The sequence below is a fragment of the Oncorhynchus tshawytscha genome, linkage group LG29 (assembly GCF_018296145.1).
Source record: "Oncorhynchus tshawytscha isolate Ot180627B linkage group LG29, Otsh_v2.0, whole genome shotgun sequence".
In the NCBI taxonomy this organism is placed as follows: domain Eukaryota; kingdom Metazoa; phylum Chordata; class Actinopteri; order Salmoniformes; family Salmonidae; genus Oncorhynchus; species Oncorhynchus tshawytscha.
The window spans coordinates 39,349,950-39,369,951 of NC_056457.1; the positions used below are offsets into that span (position 1 = coordinate 39,349,950).

The window sequence follows — 20,002 nt, forward strand, 5'->3', positions numbered from 1 at the left end:
ATCTCCCGGTACAGCTGACTGCCGGGGGTCGTTGTCATGGAATCAGGATCTCCCAGGCCATCCTGATTGGCCAGGTTGTCTACCGTGGCCCTTAGCGATTGGCTGCTGATGAGGTCACGGCAAGAAGCTGCAATGTCCGTCATCTGCAGCAGGGTGGCGGCGTTGAGCACGTCTCTGACGCTACGGCTACTGACCAACAGACGGGAGGTGTAGATGAAGTTAAGGATCTGCTGTAGGCCCTGGGAGGAGAGACAGACAGGAGTTATCTGCTGTAGGCCCTGGGAGGGGAGACAGACAGGAGTTATCAATGTAGGCCCTGGGAGGAGAGACAGACAGGAGTTATCTGCTGTAGGCCCTGGGAGGGGAGACAGACAGGAGTTATCTACTGTAGGCCCTGGGAGGGGAGACAGACAGGAGTTATCTGCTGTAGGCCCTGAGAGGGGAGACAGACAGGAGTTATCTGATGTAGGCCCTGGGAGGGGAGACAGACAGGAGTTATCTGCTGTAGGCCCTGGGAGGGGACAGACAGGAGTTATCTGCTGTAGGCCCTGGGAGGAGTTATCTGCTGTAGGCCCTGGGAGGAGAGACAGACAGGAGTTATCTACTGTAGGCCCTGGGAGGAGAGACAGACAGGAGTTATCTGCTGTAGGCCCTGGGAGGGGAGACAGACAGGAGTTATCTGCTGTAGGCCCTGGGAGGGGAGACAGACAGGAGTTATCTGCTGTAGGCCCTGGGAGGAGAGACAGACAGGAGTTATCTACTGTAGGCCCTGGGAGGAGAGACAGACAGGAGTTATCTGCTGTAGGCCCTGGGAGGGGAGACAGACAGGAGTTATCTGCTGTAGGCCCTGGGAGGAGAGACAGACAGGAGTTATCTACTGTAGGCCCTGGGAGGGGAGACAGACAGGAGTTATCTGCTGTAGGCCCTGGGAGGAGAGACAGACAGGAGTTATCTACTGTAGGCCCGTGGAGGAGAGACAGACAGGAGTTATCAATGTGGGTAACACTTTATTCAGATAGTTCATCTGCAGATGCAGTAACATTTCATCTCTCTACACTGAACAAAAAAATAAACCCAACATGCAACAATTTCAACGATTTTACTGAGTTACAGTTCATAGAAAGGAAATAAGCCAAATGTAATGAATTCATTAGGCCCTGATTTATGGATTTGACATGACTGGGAATACAGATATACGTCTGTTGGTGACAGATACATAAAAAAAGGTGTGTGGATCAGAAAACCAGTCACTATCTGGTGTGACCACCATTTGCCTCATGCAGTACGACATATCTCCATAGAGTTGATCAGGCTGTTGATTGTGGCCTGTGGAATGTTGTCCCACTCCTCTTCAATGGCTGTGTGGAGTTGCTGGATGTGGAGGTCCTGGGCTGGCGTGGTTACACCTGGTCTGTGGTTGGTAGGCCAGTTGGAAGTATTGCCAAATTCTTTAAAACAATGTTGGAGGAAGCTTATGGTAGAGAAATTAAAATGTAATTATCTGGCAACAGCTCTGGTAGACATTCCTGCAGTCAGCCAAATGCACGCTTCATCAAAACTTGAGACATCTGTGACATTGAGTTGTGACAAAACTACACATTTCAGGATGGTGTCATGACGTTGTATTAGTTAATGTGATGACTGTTGCTCAACGAAAGATTAAAGGTTTCTAATTGCGTGATTAACTGAATCAAGCAAATATTAACTCATTTTTTATTTATTTATTTCACCTTTATTTAACCAGGTAGGCTAGTTGAGAACACCTTTATTTAACCAGGTAGGCTAGTTGAGAACAAGTTCTCATTTGCAACTGCGACCTGGCCAAGATAAAGCGTAGCAATTCGACACATACAACAAAACAGAGTTACACATGGAATAAACAAAACATACAGTCAATAATACAGTAGAACAAAAGAAAACAAAAAGTCTATATACAGTGAGTGCAAATGAGGTAAGTTAAGGAAATAAATAGGCCATGGTGGCGAAGTAATTACAATACACCAATTAAACACTGGAATGGTAGATCGGCAGAAGATGAATGTGCAGGTAGAGATACTGGGGTGCAAAGGAGCTAAATATATAAATACCAGTATGGGGATGAGGTAGGTGGATAGATGGGCTGTTTACAGATGGGCTATGTACAGGTGCAGTGATCTGTAAGCTGCTCTGACAGCTGGTGCTTAAAGCTAGTGAGGGAGATGTGAGTCTCCAGCTTCAGAGATTTTTGCAATTCGTTCGAGTCATGGGCAGCAGAGAACTGGAGGGAAAGACGACCAAAGGAGGAATTGGCTTTGGGGGTGACCAGTAAGATATACCTGCTGGAACGCGTGCTACGAGTGGGTGCTGCTAGGGTGACCAGTGAGCTGAGATAAGGCGGGGCTTTACCTAGCAGAGACTTGTAGATAACCTGTAGCCAGTGGATTTGGCGACGTGTATGAAGCGAGGGCCAACCAACGAGAGCGTACAGGGAACAATGGTGGGTAGTATATGGGGCTTTGGTGACAAAACGGATGGCACTGTGATAGACTGCATCCAGTTTGTTGAGTAGAGTCTTGGACTCTATTTTATAGATGACATCAACGAAGTCAAGTCGTTTGGCAGCATGAGTGAAGGATGCTTTGTTGCGATATAGGAAGCAGATTCTAGATTTAATTTTGGATTGGAGATGCTTAATGTGAGTCTGGAAGGAGAGTTTACAGTCTAACCAGACACCCAGGTATTTGTAGTTGTCCACGTATTCTAAGTCAGAGCCGTCCAGAGTAGTGATGCTGGACGGGCGAGCAGGTGCGGGCAGTGATCGATTGAAAAGCATGTATTTAGTTTTACTTGCGTTTAAGAGCAGTTGGAGGCCACGGAAGGAGAGTTGTATGGCATTGAAGCTCGTCTGGAGGTTAGTTAACACAGTGTCCAAGGAGGGGCCAGAAGTATACAGAATGGTGTCGTCTGCGTAGAGGTGGATCAGAGACTCACCAGTAGCAAGAGCAACATCATTGATGTATACAGAAAAGAGAGTCGGTCCATGAATTGAACCCTGTGGCACCCCCATAGAGACTGTCAGAGGTCCAGACAACAGGCCCTCCAATTTGACACACTGAACTCTATCAGAGAAGTAGTTGGTAAACCAGGCGAGGCAATCATTTGAGAAACCAAGGCTGTCGAGTCTGCCAATAAGAATGTTGTGATTGACAGAGTCGAAAGCCTTGGCCAGGTCGATGACTACGGCTGCACAGTAATGTCTCTTATCGATGGCGGTTATGATGTCATTTAGAACCTTGAGCGTGGCTGAGGTGCACCCATGACCAGCTCTGAAACCAGATTGCATAGCGGGGAAGGTATGGTGGGATTCGAAATGGTCAGTAATCTGTTTGTTAACTTGGCTTTCGAAGACCTTAGAAAGACAGGGTAGGATATATATAGGTCTGTAGCAGTTTGGGTCTAGAGTGTCACCCCCTTTGAAGAGGGGGATGACCGCGGCAGCTTTCCAATCTTTGGGAATCTCAGACGATACGAAAGAGAGTTAGAACAGGCTAGTAATAGGGGTTGCAACAATTTCATTTTAGAAATAGAGGGTCCAGATTGTCTAGCCCGGCTGATTTGTAGGGGTCCAGATTTTGCAGCTCTTTCAGAACATCGGCTCCCTGGATTTGGGTAAAGGAGAAATGGTGGGGGCCTTGGCGGGTTGCTGTGGAGGGTGCCGGGCAGTTGGCCGGGGTAGGTTTAGCCATGTGGAAAGCATGGCCAGCCGTAGAGAAATGCTTATTGAAATTCTCAATTATAGTGGATTTATCGGTGATGACAATGTTTCCTGCCTCAGAGCAGTGGGCAGCTAGGAGGAGGTGCTCTTATTCTCCATGGACTTTACAGTGTCCCAGAACTTTTTGAGTTGATGGATGCAAATTTCTGTTTGAAAAAGCTTGCCTTAGCTTTTCTAACTGCCTGTGTATATTTGTTCCTAACTTCCCTGAAAAATTGCATATCACGGGGGCTATTCGATGCTAATGGAGAACTTCACAGGATGTTTTTGTGCTGGTCAAGGGCAGACAGGTCTGGCGTGATCCAAGGACTATATCTATTCCTAGTTCTACATTTTTTGAGAGGGGCATGCTTATTTAAGATGTGCAGGAAGGCACTTTTAAAGAATAGCCAGGCATCATCTACTGACGGGATGAGGTCAATGTCATTCCAGGATACCCCGGCCAGGTCGATTAGAAAGGCCTGCTCGCAGAAGTGTTTCAGGGTGCGTTTGGGGGTGATGAATGGTGGTCGTTTGGTCGCAGACCCATTACGGATGCAGGCAATGAGGCAGTGATCGCTGAGATCTTGATTGAAAACAGCAGAGGTGTATATGGAGGGCGAATTAGTTAGGATGACATCTATGAGGGTGCCCGTGTTTACTGATTTGGGGTTGTACTTGGTAGGTTCATTGATAATTTGTGTGAGATTGAGGGCATCAAGCTTAGTTTTTAGGATGGCCGGGGTGTTAAGCATGTCCCAGTTTAGGTCACCTAGTAGCACGAGCTCAGAAGATAGATGGGGGGCAATCAGTTCACATATAGTATCGAGGGCACAGCTGGTGGCAGAGGGAGGTCTATAGCAAGCGGCAACAGTGAGAGACTTGTTTCTGGAAAGGGGAATTTTTAGAAGTAGAAGCTCAAATTGTTTGGGTACAGACTTAGAAAGTAATACAAAACTCTGTAGGCTATCTTTGCAGTAGATTGCAACACCGACCCCTTTGGCAGTTCTATCTTGGCGGAAAACGTTATAGTTAGCAATGGAGATTTCAGGGTTTTTGGTGGTTTTCCTAAGCCAGGATTCAGACCCGGCTAAGACATCTGGGTTGGTAGAGTGTGCTAAAGCAGTGAGTAAAACAAACTTAGGGAGTAGGCTTCTAATGTTTACATGCATGAAACCAAGGCTTTTACGTTTACAAAAGTCAACCAATGAGAGCACCTGGGGAGTGGAAGTGGAGCTAGGCACTGCAGGACCTGGATTAACCTCCACATCACCAGAGGAACAGAGGAGAAGTAGGATAAGGGTACGGCTAAAGACTATACGAACTGGCCGTCTAGTACGTTCAGAACAGAGAGTAAAAGGAGCAGGTTTCTGGGCACGATAGCATAGACTCAAGGCATAGTGTACAGACAAAGGTAAGGTAGGATGTGAGTACATTGGAGGTAAACCTAGGCATTGAGTAATGAAGAGAGATGTTTAAACCAGGTGATGTCATCGCATATGTAGGAGGTGGAACAACATGGTTGGTTAAGGCATATTGAGCAGGGCTAGAGGCTCTACAGTGAAATAAGACAGTAATCACTAACCAGGACAGTAATGGACAAGGCATATTGATATTAGCGAGAGGCATGCATAGCCAAGTGAACATATGGGTCCAGTGAGTGGTTGGGCTGGCTGGGGACACGGCGATTCAGACAGTTAGCAGGCTAACAAGCTAACTGTTAGTAGGCCGGAGCTAAACAAGCTAGCAGCTAGTAGACCAGGGCAAGCTAGCAGTTAGCAGGCCGGGTTAGCAAACAAAGAGTTAGCATGGGCTAGCAGTTAGTAGACCAGCGCAAGCTAGCAGTTAGCAAACCGGGTTAGCAAGCAAACAGTTAGCAGACCAGGGCCCGGCAGTTTAGCAGTTAGCACACCGGGTTAGCAAGCAAGCAGATAGCAGGGGCTAGAAAGTTAGCTTTTGGGGGAGCGCGATGGGGGTAAGTCTGTTTTTGCCTCTTCGTGTGGTGACGTCGATAGACCAGTCGTGGAATTAGTAGGGTTCCAAGTAGCTCTAGATAGCTAGCAGGCTGATATTGTAGCCCAGGAGTATGCTTCGGTGGTAGCACAGGAGCCCTGGCCAGGCTAGCTTCAAGCTAAATTGGTGCTTGCTCTGGGATGGAAACGCTAGCCAGGAGTAGTCATCCGGGATTGCGGTTAGCTAGTTGTGAAGATCCAGATAAAATGTTCAGTTTGCGGTAGGAATCCGGGGATAAAAATAACAGGTCCGTTATGCTCTGGTTAGAGTCACGGAATATAATGATGTAATTACGTGTGGGAGGTCTCAGATGGGAAGCGCTGCGTGAGTCGTTTAGGCTTCTCAATGACGCACTTCTCCGGCACAACTCTCTGGTCGTCCTCACGATGTCAGTGTCCTTTTGGTCTGATTCCTCGCCCTTGCTCTGGGAGGGGTCTTCTGAGGACAGACAGCTCTGTAGCTTAGAACTCACAGCATAGGAATGAAACAGTGTAGATACCACGATTCGATGGGAGATGGAGGCTAGGTGGTTCGAATTGAATTCACCTGCTTAGACACAGCTACTCATCCGTAGCTTGGGTAGAAAAATATTTATTTGTCTTCAAACTTGTGTTGCGTTTTGGGTTCGTTGACTTTTTACACCTCGGCTCCAGCTTGGGTCACTTAGTCTTATCTGTAAATTCTTCACTCAGGGGTTGTCAGAAGTGGGCGTAACCGCCTTTAGGGCAATTCTCTGGGCGCACCAAGTTAAGAAGCAAGGTCTAGATTTGACTCAAATCCAATTTTAGACAACTTCCTTCACATTTCATCTTTACTAAAACATTCTCTTTGATTTGGACATTTTCCACACAATGTACAATTTATAAACACCAAGCATATCCTAGGAAAACTCTTACAGTTACAATGTTTTCGTAATAACGTCATCTATTAACCTTTAATAACAAAACATATTCCATCTATCGTCATGACCACCATTGTGGCTGACGGAAACCATTGTTCCAAAGTCCCTTAATTTCATGTTTAATGTTCTGAGGCTGGTTCTCCATAGTATCAGGACAAAAGGAATTTGTCTGTGGCCTAAGACTTACCAGGGTCGTGAGGGGTCATAAAACCCCCACATCTTCAGACCCCTAGATCTCTCCTCCTCTGTTGGGGTTGAGAGATAATCTGTCGGGTTCTGGTCACCTGTAACCTGACCTGATCAGGACAGTCATGACAGTGGCCTTTTATTGTCCCCAGCACAAGGTGCACCTGTGTGATCAGTTTATAGCACCTGTCAGGTGGATGGATTATCGTGGCAAAGGAGAAATGCTAACAGGGATGTAAACAAATTTGTTCACAAAATGTTAGAAATATTTTTGTTGTGCAAATGAAACATTTCTGGGATCTTTTATTTCAGTTCATGAAACAGCACTTTGTTTGTGTTTACATTGTTGTTCAGTATACTAACCTTAACCCTAACCATTATCCTTACCCTAACCCTTATCTACGCCTAACCCTAACCCTAACCATTATCATTACCCTAACCCTTATCTAAACCTAACCCTAACCATTATCCTTACCCTAATCTAAACCTAAACCGAACCCTAACTATTATCCTTACCATAACCCTTATCTAAACCTAACCCTAACCTTAACCCTAACCATGATCCTTACCTTAACCCTTATCTAAACCTAACCCTAACCCTAACCATTATCCTTACCCTAACCCTTATCTAAACCTAACCCTAACCCTCATCTAAACCTAACCTTAACCATTATCCTTACCCTAACCCTTATCTAAACCTAACCCTAGCTCTAACCCTAACCATTATCCTTACCCTAACCCTTATCTAAACCTAACCCGAACCATTATCATTACCCTAACCATTATCTAACCCTGACCCTAACCATTATCCTTACCCTAACCATTATCTAAACCTAACCCTAACCCCATTATCCTTACCCTAACTCTTATCTAAACCTGACATTAACCACTATCCTTACCCTAACCCTTATCTAAACCTAACCCTAGCTCTAACCCTAGCCATGATCCTTACCCTACCCATTATATAACCCTGGCATTAAGCATTATCCTTACCCTAACCCTTATCCCTTATCTAAACTGAACATGAACCATTATCCTTACCCTAACCCTTATCTAAACCTAACCTTAACAATTATCCTTACCCTAACCCTTATCTAAACCTAACCTTAACAATTATCCTTACCCTAACCCTTATCTAACCCTAACCTTAACCATTATCCTTACCCTAACCCTTATCTAAACCTAACCCTAACCTTAACCATTATCCTTACCCTGACCCTTATCTAAACCTAACCCTAACCTTAACCATTAGCCTTACCCAACCTTTATCTAAACCTAACCTTAACAATTATCCTTACCCTAACCCTTATCTAACCCTAACCTTAACCATTATCCTTACCCTAACCCTTATCTAAACCTGACATTAACCACTATCCTTACCCTAACCCTTATCTAAACCTAACCCTAGCTCTAACCCTAGCCATGATCCTTACCCTACCCATTGTATAACCCTGGCATTAAGCATTATCCTTACCCTAACCCTTATCCCTTATCTAAACTGAACATGAACCATTATCCTTACCCTAACCCTTATCTAAACCTAACCTTAACAATTATCCTTACCCTAACCCTTATCTAAACCTAACCTTAACAATTATCCTTACCCTAACCCTTATCTAACCCTAACCTTAACCATTATCCTTACCCTAACCCTTATCTAAACCTAACCCTAACCTTAACCATTATCCTTACCCTGACCCTTATCTAAACCTAACCCTAACCTTAACCATTAGCCTTACCCAACCTTTATCTAAACCTAACCTTAACCATTAGCCTTACCCTAACCCTTATCTAAACCTAACCCTTATCTAAACCTAACCATTATCCTTACAATAACCCTTATCTAAACCTAACCTTAGCTCTAACCCTAATCTAAACCTAACCTTAACCATTATCCTTACCCTAACCCTTATATAAACCTAACCTTAGCTCTAACCCTAACTCTTATCTAAACCTAACCCTAGCTGTAACCCTAACCTTAAACATTATCCTTACCCTAACCCTTATCTAAACCTAACCTTAAACATTATCCTTACCCAACCTTTATCTAAACCTAACCTTAACCGTTAGCCTTACCCTAACCCTTATCTAAACCTAACCCTTATCTAAACCTAACCTTAAACATTATCCTTACTCTAACCCTTATCTAACCCTAACCCTAGCTGTAACCTTAGCGAGCAGTTGCTTAGTAACAGAACATTTTTTGATAGTATGACCATCAATGATGGAACATCTGTACTATCTAAATAAAGTGTGACCTGAATGTGATATGTCAGGTCTATGGATGTGTTATCTAGAGCTTATCAATGTGTTATGTAGAGCTTCTGAATGTTTTATGTAGGGATTAAGAATGTGATATGTCTTTGTTATGAATGTGTTATGTCAGGCTTATGAATGTGTCATTAAGTTCATATGTAGGTGCCCACTGACCTGGGAGCTGAGGGCATCCAGAGACAGGTCGACACGGCGCAGCTGCTTGCTCTGGGAGAACAGGGAGTGAAAGAAGGGGCTGTAGGCCGCAAGCACCCCCTTGTGGGCAGGGAAGGTACTGCGCTGGCGCACCAACACTATGTCCACATCACAGAGGTCAGGCTGGAAGAGACGCTGCTCGTTCAACCTGTCCATCAAACAGGTGAAATGAAGAGTCACATCCTCCACCACAGAGAACTCAGCTGACGGGAAGTTGGATGTCTTCTCTACTATGAGCTGAGGAGAGGAGAGGGGGAGAGGAGGGGGGAGGGGGAGGGAGGGAGGGAGGGAGGGAGGGAGGGAGGGAGGGAGGGAGGGAGGGAGGGAGGGAGGGAGGGAGGGAGGGAGGGAGGGAGGGAGGGAGGGAGGGAGGGAGGAGAGGTGGAGGGAGGGAGGAGAAGAGGGAGGAGAAGTGCAGAAGAGGAGGGAGGAGAGATGGAGGGGGAGGAGAAGTGCAGAAGAGGAGGGAGGAGAGGTGGAGGGGGAGGAGAAGTGCAGAAGAGGAGGGAGGAGAGATGGAGGGGGAGGAGAGGAGAGGAGGGAGGGGAGGAGAGGACAGGAGAAGAGGGGGAGGAGAGGACAGGAGAGGAGGGGGAGGAGGAGAGTAAAAACAGTGTTATCATTGGATGAGGAGTACTTTCTATGACAAGCAGATTGCTGATAAAGATGTTTTGTGTTCATTACAGAAAGACCGTCGTTAGACAAACATCTTTAGAGAGAGAGCAAATAATTAGTTTGGGATTCTCAGATGGATCTTAATTTGATCACTCTTGTTGCTGAGAATGTTTCTGCACAGAAGAACTTGTAGTGTTTTCAAGGTTTAAAAAGGCTTCTAAATTTTGTAATTTACACTTTAAAATGTCCAGCTTGATTTGCCGTAAAGAAAAATCAATCAATCAAATGTATTTATAAAGCCCTTTTTACATCAGCCGATCTGTATCAATCTCTTCAAATCTCTATTAATTATTATCCACGTAATAATTCACATTATCCTGTTGCTGCAGGATTATTTTCCTGCTGTAGCAAACTGGATCAAATTAAGATCCTCCATCTGTATTACATTGTCTTTCAGAGGCTACTGAGACAAGGGCAGAGACCTGAGTAGACAGTACAGACTACACTGTACAGGAGGGCTCATTCACAGTACAGACTACACTGTACAGTAGGGCTCATTCACAGTACAGACTACACTGTACAGTAGGGCTCATTCACAGTACAGACTACACTGTACAGTAGGGCTCATTCACAGTACAGACTACACTGTACAGTAGGGCTCATTCACAGTACAGACTACACTGTACAGTAGGGCTCATTCACAGTAGGGGTCAATCAGAAATCAAAGGTAGTTTGATCTGTGCTCACACCTCAATCTCCCAAGTGGGGTGTATTATAGCACAGGAAGGGCAAGGTCTCCATCTGAACAGGACACACACACACACACACACACACACACGTCGTCTCTGAAAGATATATTGATACTCAGTGCCAACTCCTCAAATTAGCCCTCCCTCCTCCTCCTCCCATTATCTCTTGTCTCCTCTCCCTCCTATTCCCATTATCTCCCTTCTCCTCTCCCTCCGCCTCCCATTATCTCCATTCTCCTCTCCCTGCTCCTCCCTTCTCTCCCCGCTCCTCCCATTATCTCCCTACTCCTCTCATTATCTCCCATTATATCCCTCCTCCTCCCATTATCTCCCTTCTCTTCTCCTTCTCCTCCCATTATCTCCCTTCTCCCCTCCCCCATCCACCAATTATCTCCCTTCTCCTCTCCCCGCTCCTCCCATTATCTCCCTTCTCCTGTCCTTCCTCCTCCCATTATTTCCCTTCTCCTCTCCCTCCCATTATCTCCCTCCTCCTCCCATTATCTCCTTTCTCTTCTCCTTCCATTATCTCCCTCCTCCTCCCATTATCTCCCTCCTCCTCCTCCTATTATTTCCCTTCTCTTCTCTTTCTCCTCCCTTCTCCTCTCCCTCCTCCTCCCATTATCTCCCATCTCCTCTCCCTCCTCCTCCCATTATCTCCCTTCTCTTCTCCTTCCATTGTCTCCCTCCTCCCATTATCTCCCTCCTCCTCCCATTATCTCCCTTCTCTTCTCCTTCTCTTCCCTTCTCCTCTCCCTCCCCTCCCATTATCTCCCTTCTCCCCTCCCTCCTCCTCCCATTATCTCCCTTCTCATCTCCCTCCTCTTCCCATTATCTCCCTTATCCTCTCCCTCCGCCTCCTATTATCTCCATTCTCCTCTCCCTTCTCTCCCAGCTCCTCCCATTATCTCCCTTCTCTCCCCGCTCCTCCCATTATCTCCCTTCTCCTGTCCTTCCTCCTCCCATTATCTCCCTTCTCCTCTCCCTGTTCCTCCCATTATCTCCCTCCTCCTCCTCCCATTATCTCCTTTCTCTTCTCCTTCCATTATCTCCCTCCTCCTCCCATTATCTCCCTCCTCCTCCTATTATTTCCCTTCTCTTCTCTTACTCCTCCCTTCTCCTCTCCCCCTCCTCCCATTATCTCCCTTCTCCTCTCCCTGTTCCTCCCATTATCTCCCTCCTCCTTCCATTATCTCCCTCCTCCTCCCATTATCTCCCTCCTCCTCCTATTATTTCCCTTCTCTTCTCTTACTCCTCCCTTCTCCTCTCCCTCCTCCTCCCATTATCTCCCATCTCCTCTCCCTCATCCTCCCATTATCTCCCTCCTCCTCCCATTATCTCCCTTCTCTTCTCCTTCCATTGTCTCCCTCCTCCCATTATCTCCCTCCTCCTCCCATTATCTCCCTTCTCTTCTCCTTCTCCTCCCTTCTCCTCTCCAACCCCTCCCATTATCTCCCTTCTCCCCTCCCTCCTCCTCCCATTATTTCCCTTCTCCTCTCCCTCCTCTTCCCATTATCTCCCTTATCCTCTCCCTCCGCCTCCTATTATCTCCATTCTCCTCTCCCTTCTCTCCCCGCTCCTCCCATTATCTCCCTTCTCCTCCCATTAGCTCCTTCTCCCCTCCCCCATCCACCAATTATCTCCCTTCTCCCCTCCCCATCCACCAATTATCTCCCTTCTCCTCTCCCAGCTCCTCCCATTATCTCCCTTCTCTCCCCGCTCCTCCCATTATCTCCCTTCTCCTGTCCTTCCTCCTCCCATTATCACCCTTCTCCTCTCCCTCCACCTCCCATTATCTCCTTTCTCTTCTCCTTCCATTATCTCCCTCCTCCTCCCATTATCTCCCTCCTCCTCCTATTATCTCCCTTCTCCTGCCTTCTCCTCTCCCTCCTCCTCCCATTATCTCCCTTCTCCTCTCCCTCCCCTCCCATTATCTCCCTTCTCTTCTCCTTCCATTATCTCCCTCCTCTTCTCCTTCTCCTCCCTTCTCTCCCTCCCCTCCCATTATCTCCCTTCTCCTCTCACTCCTCCTCCCATTATCTCCCTTCTCCTCTCTCCCTCCTCCTCCCATTATCTCCCTTCTATTCTCCTTCTCCTCCCATTATCTCCCTTCTCTTCTCCTCCCATTATCTCCCTTCTCTTCTCCCCCTCCTCCCATTAGCTCCCATCCCTCCCCTCCTCCCATTAGCTCCTCCCACCAGCTCCCTTGTTCTCCCTCCTCCTCTCATAATGTGGGCGATAGCCTAGTGGTCAGAGCTTTGGGCCAGGAACCGAATGGTCTCTGGTTCGAATACCTGAGCCGACAAAGTGAAGAATCTGTTGCTGTGCCATCTAGCAAGACAAAAAGCGGATTAGCTCCGGGGACAGCGTACTACTATGACTGACCCTGTAAAACAACACCTACCATACTACTATGACTGACCCTGTAAAACAACACCTATCATACTACTATGGCTGATCCTGTAAAACAACACATTTCATACTACTATGACTGACCCTGTAAAACAACACCTATCATACTACTATGACTGACCCTGTAAAACAACACCTATCATACTACTATGACTGACCCTGTAAAACAACACCTATCATACTACTATGACTGACCCTGTACAACAACACCTATCATACTACTATGACTGATCCTGTAAAACAACACCTATCATACTACTATGACTGACCCTGTAAAACAACACCTATCATACTACTATGACTGACCCTGTAAAACAACACCTATCATACAACTATGACTGACCCTGTAAAACAACACCTATCATACTACTATGACTGACCCTGTACAACAACACCTATCATACTACTATGACTGACCCTGTAAAACAACACCTATCATACTACTATGACTGACCCTGTAAAACAACACATATCATACTACTATGACTGATCCTGTAAAACAACACCTATCATACTACTATGACTGACCCTGTACAACAACACCTATCATACTACTATGACTGACCCTGTAAAACAACACCTATCATACTACTATGGCTGACCCTGTAAAACAACACCTATCATACTACTATGGCTGACCCTGTACAACAACACCTATCATACTACTATGACTGACCCTGTAAAACAACACATTACACTGCACCTATCATACTACTATGACTGACCCTGTAAAACAACACCTATCATACTACTATGACTGACACTGTAAAACAACACCTATCATACTACTATGACTGACCCTGTAAAACAACAACTATCATACTACTATGACTGACCCTGTAAAACAACACCTATCATACTAATACTACTATGACTGACCCTGTAAAACAACACCTATCATACTACTATGACTGACCCTGTAAAACAACACCTATCATACTACTATGACTGACACTGTAAAACAACACCTATCATACTACTATGACTGACCCTGTAAAACAACACCTATCATACTACGACTGACCCTGTAAAACAACACCTATCATACTAATACTAATATGACTGACCCTGTAAAACAACACCTATCATACTACTATGACTGATGTGTAAATGTCGGTGTGTGTTGTCTCTGTCATTACAGGGAGCAGCTCTTCTAACCAGCTTCTCAATCAGTAGACCTCCCATGATGCATTACTCATCTGCAGTGACCCGAAACAGGCGCAGGGGGACTACTGATTACTGGCACACCAAACCCAGAAGTGACGCAGAGGTTAAGCACCTCCAACTCACAGACACACACAGCATTCCATCGTTACGCACGCACACACTTTGCCGAGTTGGACTGGTTCTCCCTATAACCATCAACCCTATAGCATTCATACTGTACATGTTGGAGAAAGAGCTGTTGTCCAAGTCGCTAGTACTTTACTATTTTCATGCAAAAAGCCCTGCCAACTGGGTGTTATGTACTGGTAGAGGCCCGCTTCCCACAGCAGAGCCAAGCTGGAGAGAGCAGAGTAGGGTAGAGGCCAGATCCCAGAGAAATGCCAAGCTGGACAGATCAGAGCAGAGTAGAACACAGCAGAGTAGAACAGAGTAGAACACAGCAGAGTAGAACATAGTAGAGTAGAACAGAGCAGAACAGAGCAGAGTAGAACAGAGCAGAGTAGAACACAGCAGAGTAGAACAGAGTAGAACACAGCAGAGTAGAACATAGTAGAGTAGAACAGAGCAGAACAGAGCAGAGTAGAGTAGAACCGAGTAGAAAAGAGTAGAGCACAGCAGAGTAGAACACAGCAGAGTAGAACAGAACAGAACAGAGCAGAGTAGAACAGAGCAGAGTAGAACAGAGTAGAGTATAACAGAGTAGAACAGAGTAGAACAGAGCAGAACAGAACAGAGTAGAGTAGAACAGAGTAGAGTAGAACAGAGTAGAGTAGAACAGAGTAGATTATAACAGAGTAGAACAGAGTATAATGTAACAGAGTAGAACAGAGTAGAGTAGAAAAGAGTAGAAGAGATTGGAGTATAACATAGTATAGCAGAACAGAGCAGAACAGAGCAGAGTATAATAGAGTATAGCAGAACAGAGCAGAGTAGAACAGAGCAGAGTAGAACAGAGCAGAGTAGAACAGAGTAGAGTAGAACAGAGTAGAACAGAGCAGAGGATAACAGAGCAGAGTAGAACAGAGCAGAGTAGAACAGAGCAGAGTAGAACAGAGTAGAGTAGAACAGAGTAGAACAGAGCAGAGGATAACAGAGCAGAGTAGAACAGAGTAGAACAGAGCAGAGTAGAACAGAGTAGAGTAGAGCAGAGTAGAACAGAGTAGAGTAGAACAGAGTAGAACAGAGCAGAGGATAACAGAGTAGAACAGAGCAGAGTAGAACAGAGTAGAACAGAGCAGAGAACAGAGCAGAGTAGAACAGAGTAGAGTAGAACAGAGTAGAACAGAGCAGAGGATAACAGAGCAGAGTAGAACAGAGCAGAGTAGAACAGAGTAGAACAGAGTAGAACAGAGTAGAGTAGAACAGAGTAGAACAGAGCAGAGGATAACAGAGCAGAGTAGAACAGAGCAGAGTAGAACAGAGTAGAACAGAGCAGAGTAGAACAGAGTAGAGTAGAACAGAGTAGAACAGAGCAGAGTAGAACAGGGCAGAGTAGAACAGAGCAGAGGATAACAGAGTAGAACAGAACAGAGTAGAACAGAGCAGAACAGAGCAGAGGATAACAGAGCAGAGTAGAACAGAGCAGAGTAGAACAGAGTAGAACAGAGCAGAGTAGAACAGAGTAGAACAGAGCAGAGTAGAACAGAGCAGAACAGAGTAGAACAGAGCAGAGGATAACAGAGTAGAACAGAGCAGAGTAGAACAGAGTAGAGTAGAACAGAGCAGATGATAACAGAGTAGAACAGAGCAGAGTAGAACAGAGTAGAGTAGAACAGAACAGAGCAGAGTAGAACAGAGCAGAGTAGAACAGAGCAGAGTAGAACAGAGCAGAGGATAACAGAGTAGAACAGAGCAGAGTACAACAGAGTAGAGTAGAACAGAGCAGAGTAGAACAGAGCAGAGTAGAACAGAACAGAGTAGAACAGAGCAGAGGATAACAGAGTAGAACAGAGTAGAACAGAGCAGAGTAGAACAGAGCAGAGTAGAACAGAGCAGAGTAGAACAGAACAGAGCAGAACAGAACAGAGCAGAGTAGAACAGAGCAGAGTAGAACAGAGCAGAGTAGAACAGAACAGAGCAGAGTAGAACAGAGCAGAGTAGAACAGAGCAGAACAGAGTAGAACAGAACAGAGGATAACAGAGCAGAGTAGAACAGAGCAGAGTAGAACAGAGCAGAGGATAACAGAGCAGAGGATAACAGAGCAGAGTAGAACAGAGCAGAGTAGAACAGAGCAGAGTAGAACAGAGCAGAGTATAACAGAGCAGAGGATAACAGAACAGAGTAGAACAGAGCAGAGTATAACAGAGCAGAGGATAACAGAACAGAGGATAACAGAGCAGAGTAGAACAGAGCAGAGTAGAACAGAGCAGAGGATAACAGAGCAGAGGATAACAGAGTAGAACAGAGCAGAGTAGAACAGAGCAGAGGATAACAGAGCAGAGTAGAACAGAGCAGAGTAGAACAGAGCAGAGGATAACAGAGCAGAGGATAACAGAGTAGAACAGAGCAGAGTAGAACAGAGCAGAGTAGAACAGAGCAGAGGATAACAGAGCAGAGTAGAACAGAGCAGAGTATAACAGAGCAGAGTAGAACAGAGCAGAGGATAACAGAGTAGAGTAGAGTATAACAGAGTAGAACAGAGCAGAGTAGAGTATGACAGAGTAGAACAGAGCAGAGTAGAACAGAGCAGAGTATAACAAAGTAGAACAGAGCAGAGTAGAACAGAGCAGAGTAGAACAGAGTAGAGTAGAGTATAACAGAGCAGAGGATAACAGAGTAGAGTAGAACAGAGCAGAGTAGAACAGAGCAGAGGATAACAGAGTAGAGTAGAACAGAGCAGAGTATAACAGAGTAGAGTAGAGTATAACAGAGTAGAACAGAGCAGAGTAGAGTATGACAGAGTAGAACAGAGCAGAGTAGAACAGAGCAGAGTAGAGTATGACAGAGTAGAACAGAGCAGAGTAGAACAGAGCAGAGTAGAGTATGACAGAGTAGAACAGAGCAGAGTAGAACAGAGCAGAGTAGAACAAAGTAGAACAGAGCAGAGTAGAGTATAACAGAGTATAACAGAGCAGAGTCGAGTATAACAGAGTAGAACAGAGCAGAGTAGAGTAGAACAGAGCATAACAGAGTAGAGTATAGTATAACAGAGCAGAGTCGAACAGAGCAGAGTCGAGTACAGTCAAAGTCTTTAACACACGGAGGAATGATGAAAATGACCCCTGACTGCCAACCACAGCCAGCTGGGGTTTACAGCTCTAGAAAGTCTGTATTTCCTACATTAACAGACAGACAGACAGACAGACAGACAGACAGACAGACAGACAGACAGACAGACAGACAGACAGACAGACAGACAGACAGACAGACAGACAGACAGACAGACAGACGGACAGGGAGGATGACAGACAGGCGGACAGAGAGGCTGACAGACAGATGGACGGACAGAGGCTTCCAGACAGACAGAGAGTCTGTGAGACAGACAGAAGGGCTGTGAGACAGAGAGGCTGTGAGACAGAGAGACTGTGAGACAGAGAGACTGTGAGACAGAGAGACTGACAGACAGTTAGACTGACAGACAGTTAGACTGAAGGACAGAAAGGCTGACAGACAGACGGACAGACAGAGGCTCTGACAGACTGAGAGACTGACAGACTAAGAGACTGACAGACAGTTAGACTGACAGACAGTTAGACTGAAGGACAGAAAGGCTGACAGACAGACGGACAGACAGAGACTCTGACAGACAGAAAGGCTGACAGACAGACGGACAGAGGCTGACTGACAGACAGAGAGACTGTGAGACAGACAGAGAGGGTGTGAGACAGACAGAGAGGGTGTGAGAAATACTGAGATTGTGTGAGACAGACAGCGAGGGTGTGAGACAGATAGAGAGGGTGTGAGACAGACAGAGAGGGTGTGAGAAAGACAGAGGAGAACAGGACCTCTAAGAGCTGCTGCCATTTTAAACTTTTTATTGTCCTTCTGTTCGATGTAGTTCTATCACACAGACACAGAGGCCCAGAGAAGGGGAGCAGAACACACATTAAAACCTTGGATTCTTTCTTATCCTCCAACCTATTCAGACTCCCCACACTGGGTCATGAGCAGAGCACAACTATTTAGTAGGGCCCTGCCTGTCTGTATCTAGGAGAACTGTGACACAGCTGAGCTAACTGTATAACACTGCTGTGGTCTTGGCTGGACACTCAACAGCTGACAACCAGACACCCTGTAGTAGAACAGAGGAGAGGAGAGGAGAGGAGAGGAGAGGAGAGGAGAGGAGAGGAGAGGAGAGGAGAGGAGAGGAGAGGAGAGGAGAGGAGAGGAGAGGAGAGGAGAGGAGAGGAGAGGAGAGGAGAGAGGAGAGGAGAGGAGAGGAGAGGAGGTTTCAGGCAAAAGTTAGCATTTATAAAAAACTGAAATTGTGATGCTTTCATACTCCCGAAGTAATCTATAAAACTAAAACAGATAAGGATACTATTCGTCCTCTTGGTTAATTGGAACTCCATCACAGTAGAGAAGCTATTCATCCTCTTGGTTAATTGGAACTACGTCACAGTAGAGAAGCTATTCGTCCTCTTGGTTAATTGGAACTCCATTACAGTAGAGAAGCTATTCATCCTCTTGGTTAATTGGAACTCCATTACAGTAGAGAAGCTATTCGTCCTCTTGGTTAATTGGGAACCCCTTTACAGTAGAGAAGCTATTCATTCTCGTGTTTAATTGGAACTACGTCACAGCAGAGAAGCTATTCGTCCTCTTGGTTAATTGGAACTCCATTACAGTAGAGAAGGTATTCATCCTCTTGGTTAATTGGAACTCCATTACAGTAGAGAAGCTATTCATCCTCTTGGTTAATTGGAACTCCATTACAGTAGAGAAGCTATTCGTCCTCTTGGTTAATTGGGAACCCCTTTACAGTAGAGAAGCTATTCATCTTCTTGGTTAATTGGAACTCCATTACAGTAGAGAAGCTATTCGTCCTCTTGGTTAATTGGAACTCCATTACAGTAGAGAAGCTATTCGTCTTCTTGGTTAATTGGGAACCCCATTACAGTAGAGAAGCTATTCGTCCTCTTGGTTAATTGGAACTCCATTACAGTAGAGAAGTTATTCGTCTTCTTGGTTAATTGGGAACCCCATTACAGTAGAGAAGCTATTCGTCCTCTTGGTTAATTGGGAACTCCATTACAGTAGAGAAGCTATTCGTCCTCTTCGTTAATTGGAACTCCATCACAGTAGAGAAGCTATTCATCCTCTTGGTTAATTGGGAACTCCATTACAGTAGAGAAGCTATTCGTCCTCTTCGTTAATTGGAACTCCATTACAGTAGAGAAGCTATTCGTCCTCTTCGTTAATTGGAACTCCATTACAGTAGAGAAGCTATTCGTCCTCTTCGTTAATTGGAACTCCATCACAGTAGAGAAGCTATTCATCCTCTTGGTTAATTGGGAACTCCATTACAGTAGAGAAGCTATTCGTTCTCGTGTTTAATTGGAACTACGTCACAGCAGAGAAGCTATTCGTCCTCTTGGTTAATTGGAACTCCATTACAGTAGAGAAGCTATTCATCCTCTTGGTTAATTGGAACTCCATTACAGTAGAGAAGCTATTCATCCTCTTGGTTAATTGGAACTCCATTACAGTAGAGAAGCTATTCGTCCTCTTGGTTAATTGGGAACCCCTTTACAGTAGAGAAGCTATTCATCTTCTTGGTTAATTGGAACTCCATTACAGTAGAGAAGCTATTCGTCCTC

The 20,002-nt window shown here is 45.5% G+C and overlaps 1 protein-coding gene across 1 annotated transcript in view; it reads right to left on the reverse strand.

Moving 5' to 3' along the window:
* The window catches only part of zbtb47b (zinc finger and BTB domain containing 47b), a 168,400-nt gene that overhangs the window by 100,262 nt on the left and 48,136 nt on the right, over positions 1-20,002 (reverse strand). Inside the window, exons 2-3 of the mRNA XM_042308580.1 lie at positions 9,264-9,539; positions 1-239 (exon numbers count right to left, since the gene is read on the reverse strand). The exon at positions 1-239 is cut by the window's left edge and continues 886 nt beyond it. Coding sequence (XP_042164514.1) covers positions 1-239; positions 9,264-9,539 — 515 coding nt within the window. The remainder of the gene's footprint in view (positions 240-9,263; positions 9,540-20,002) is intronic.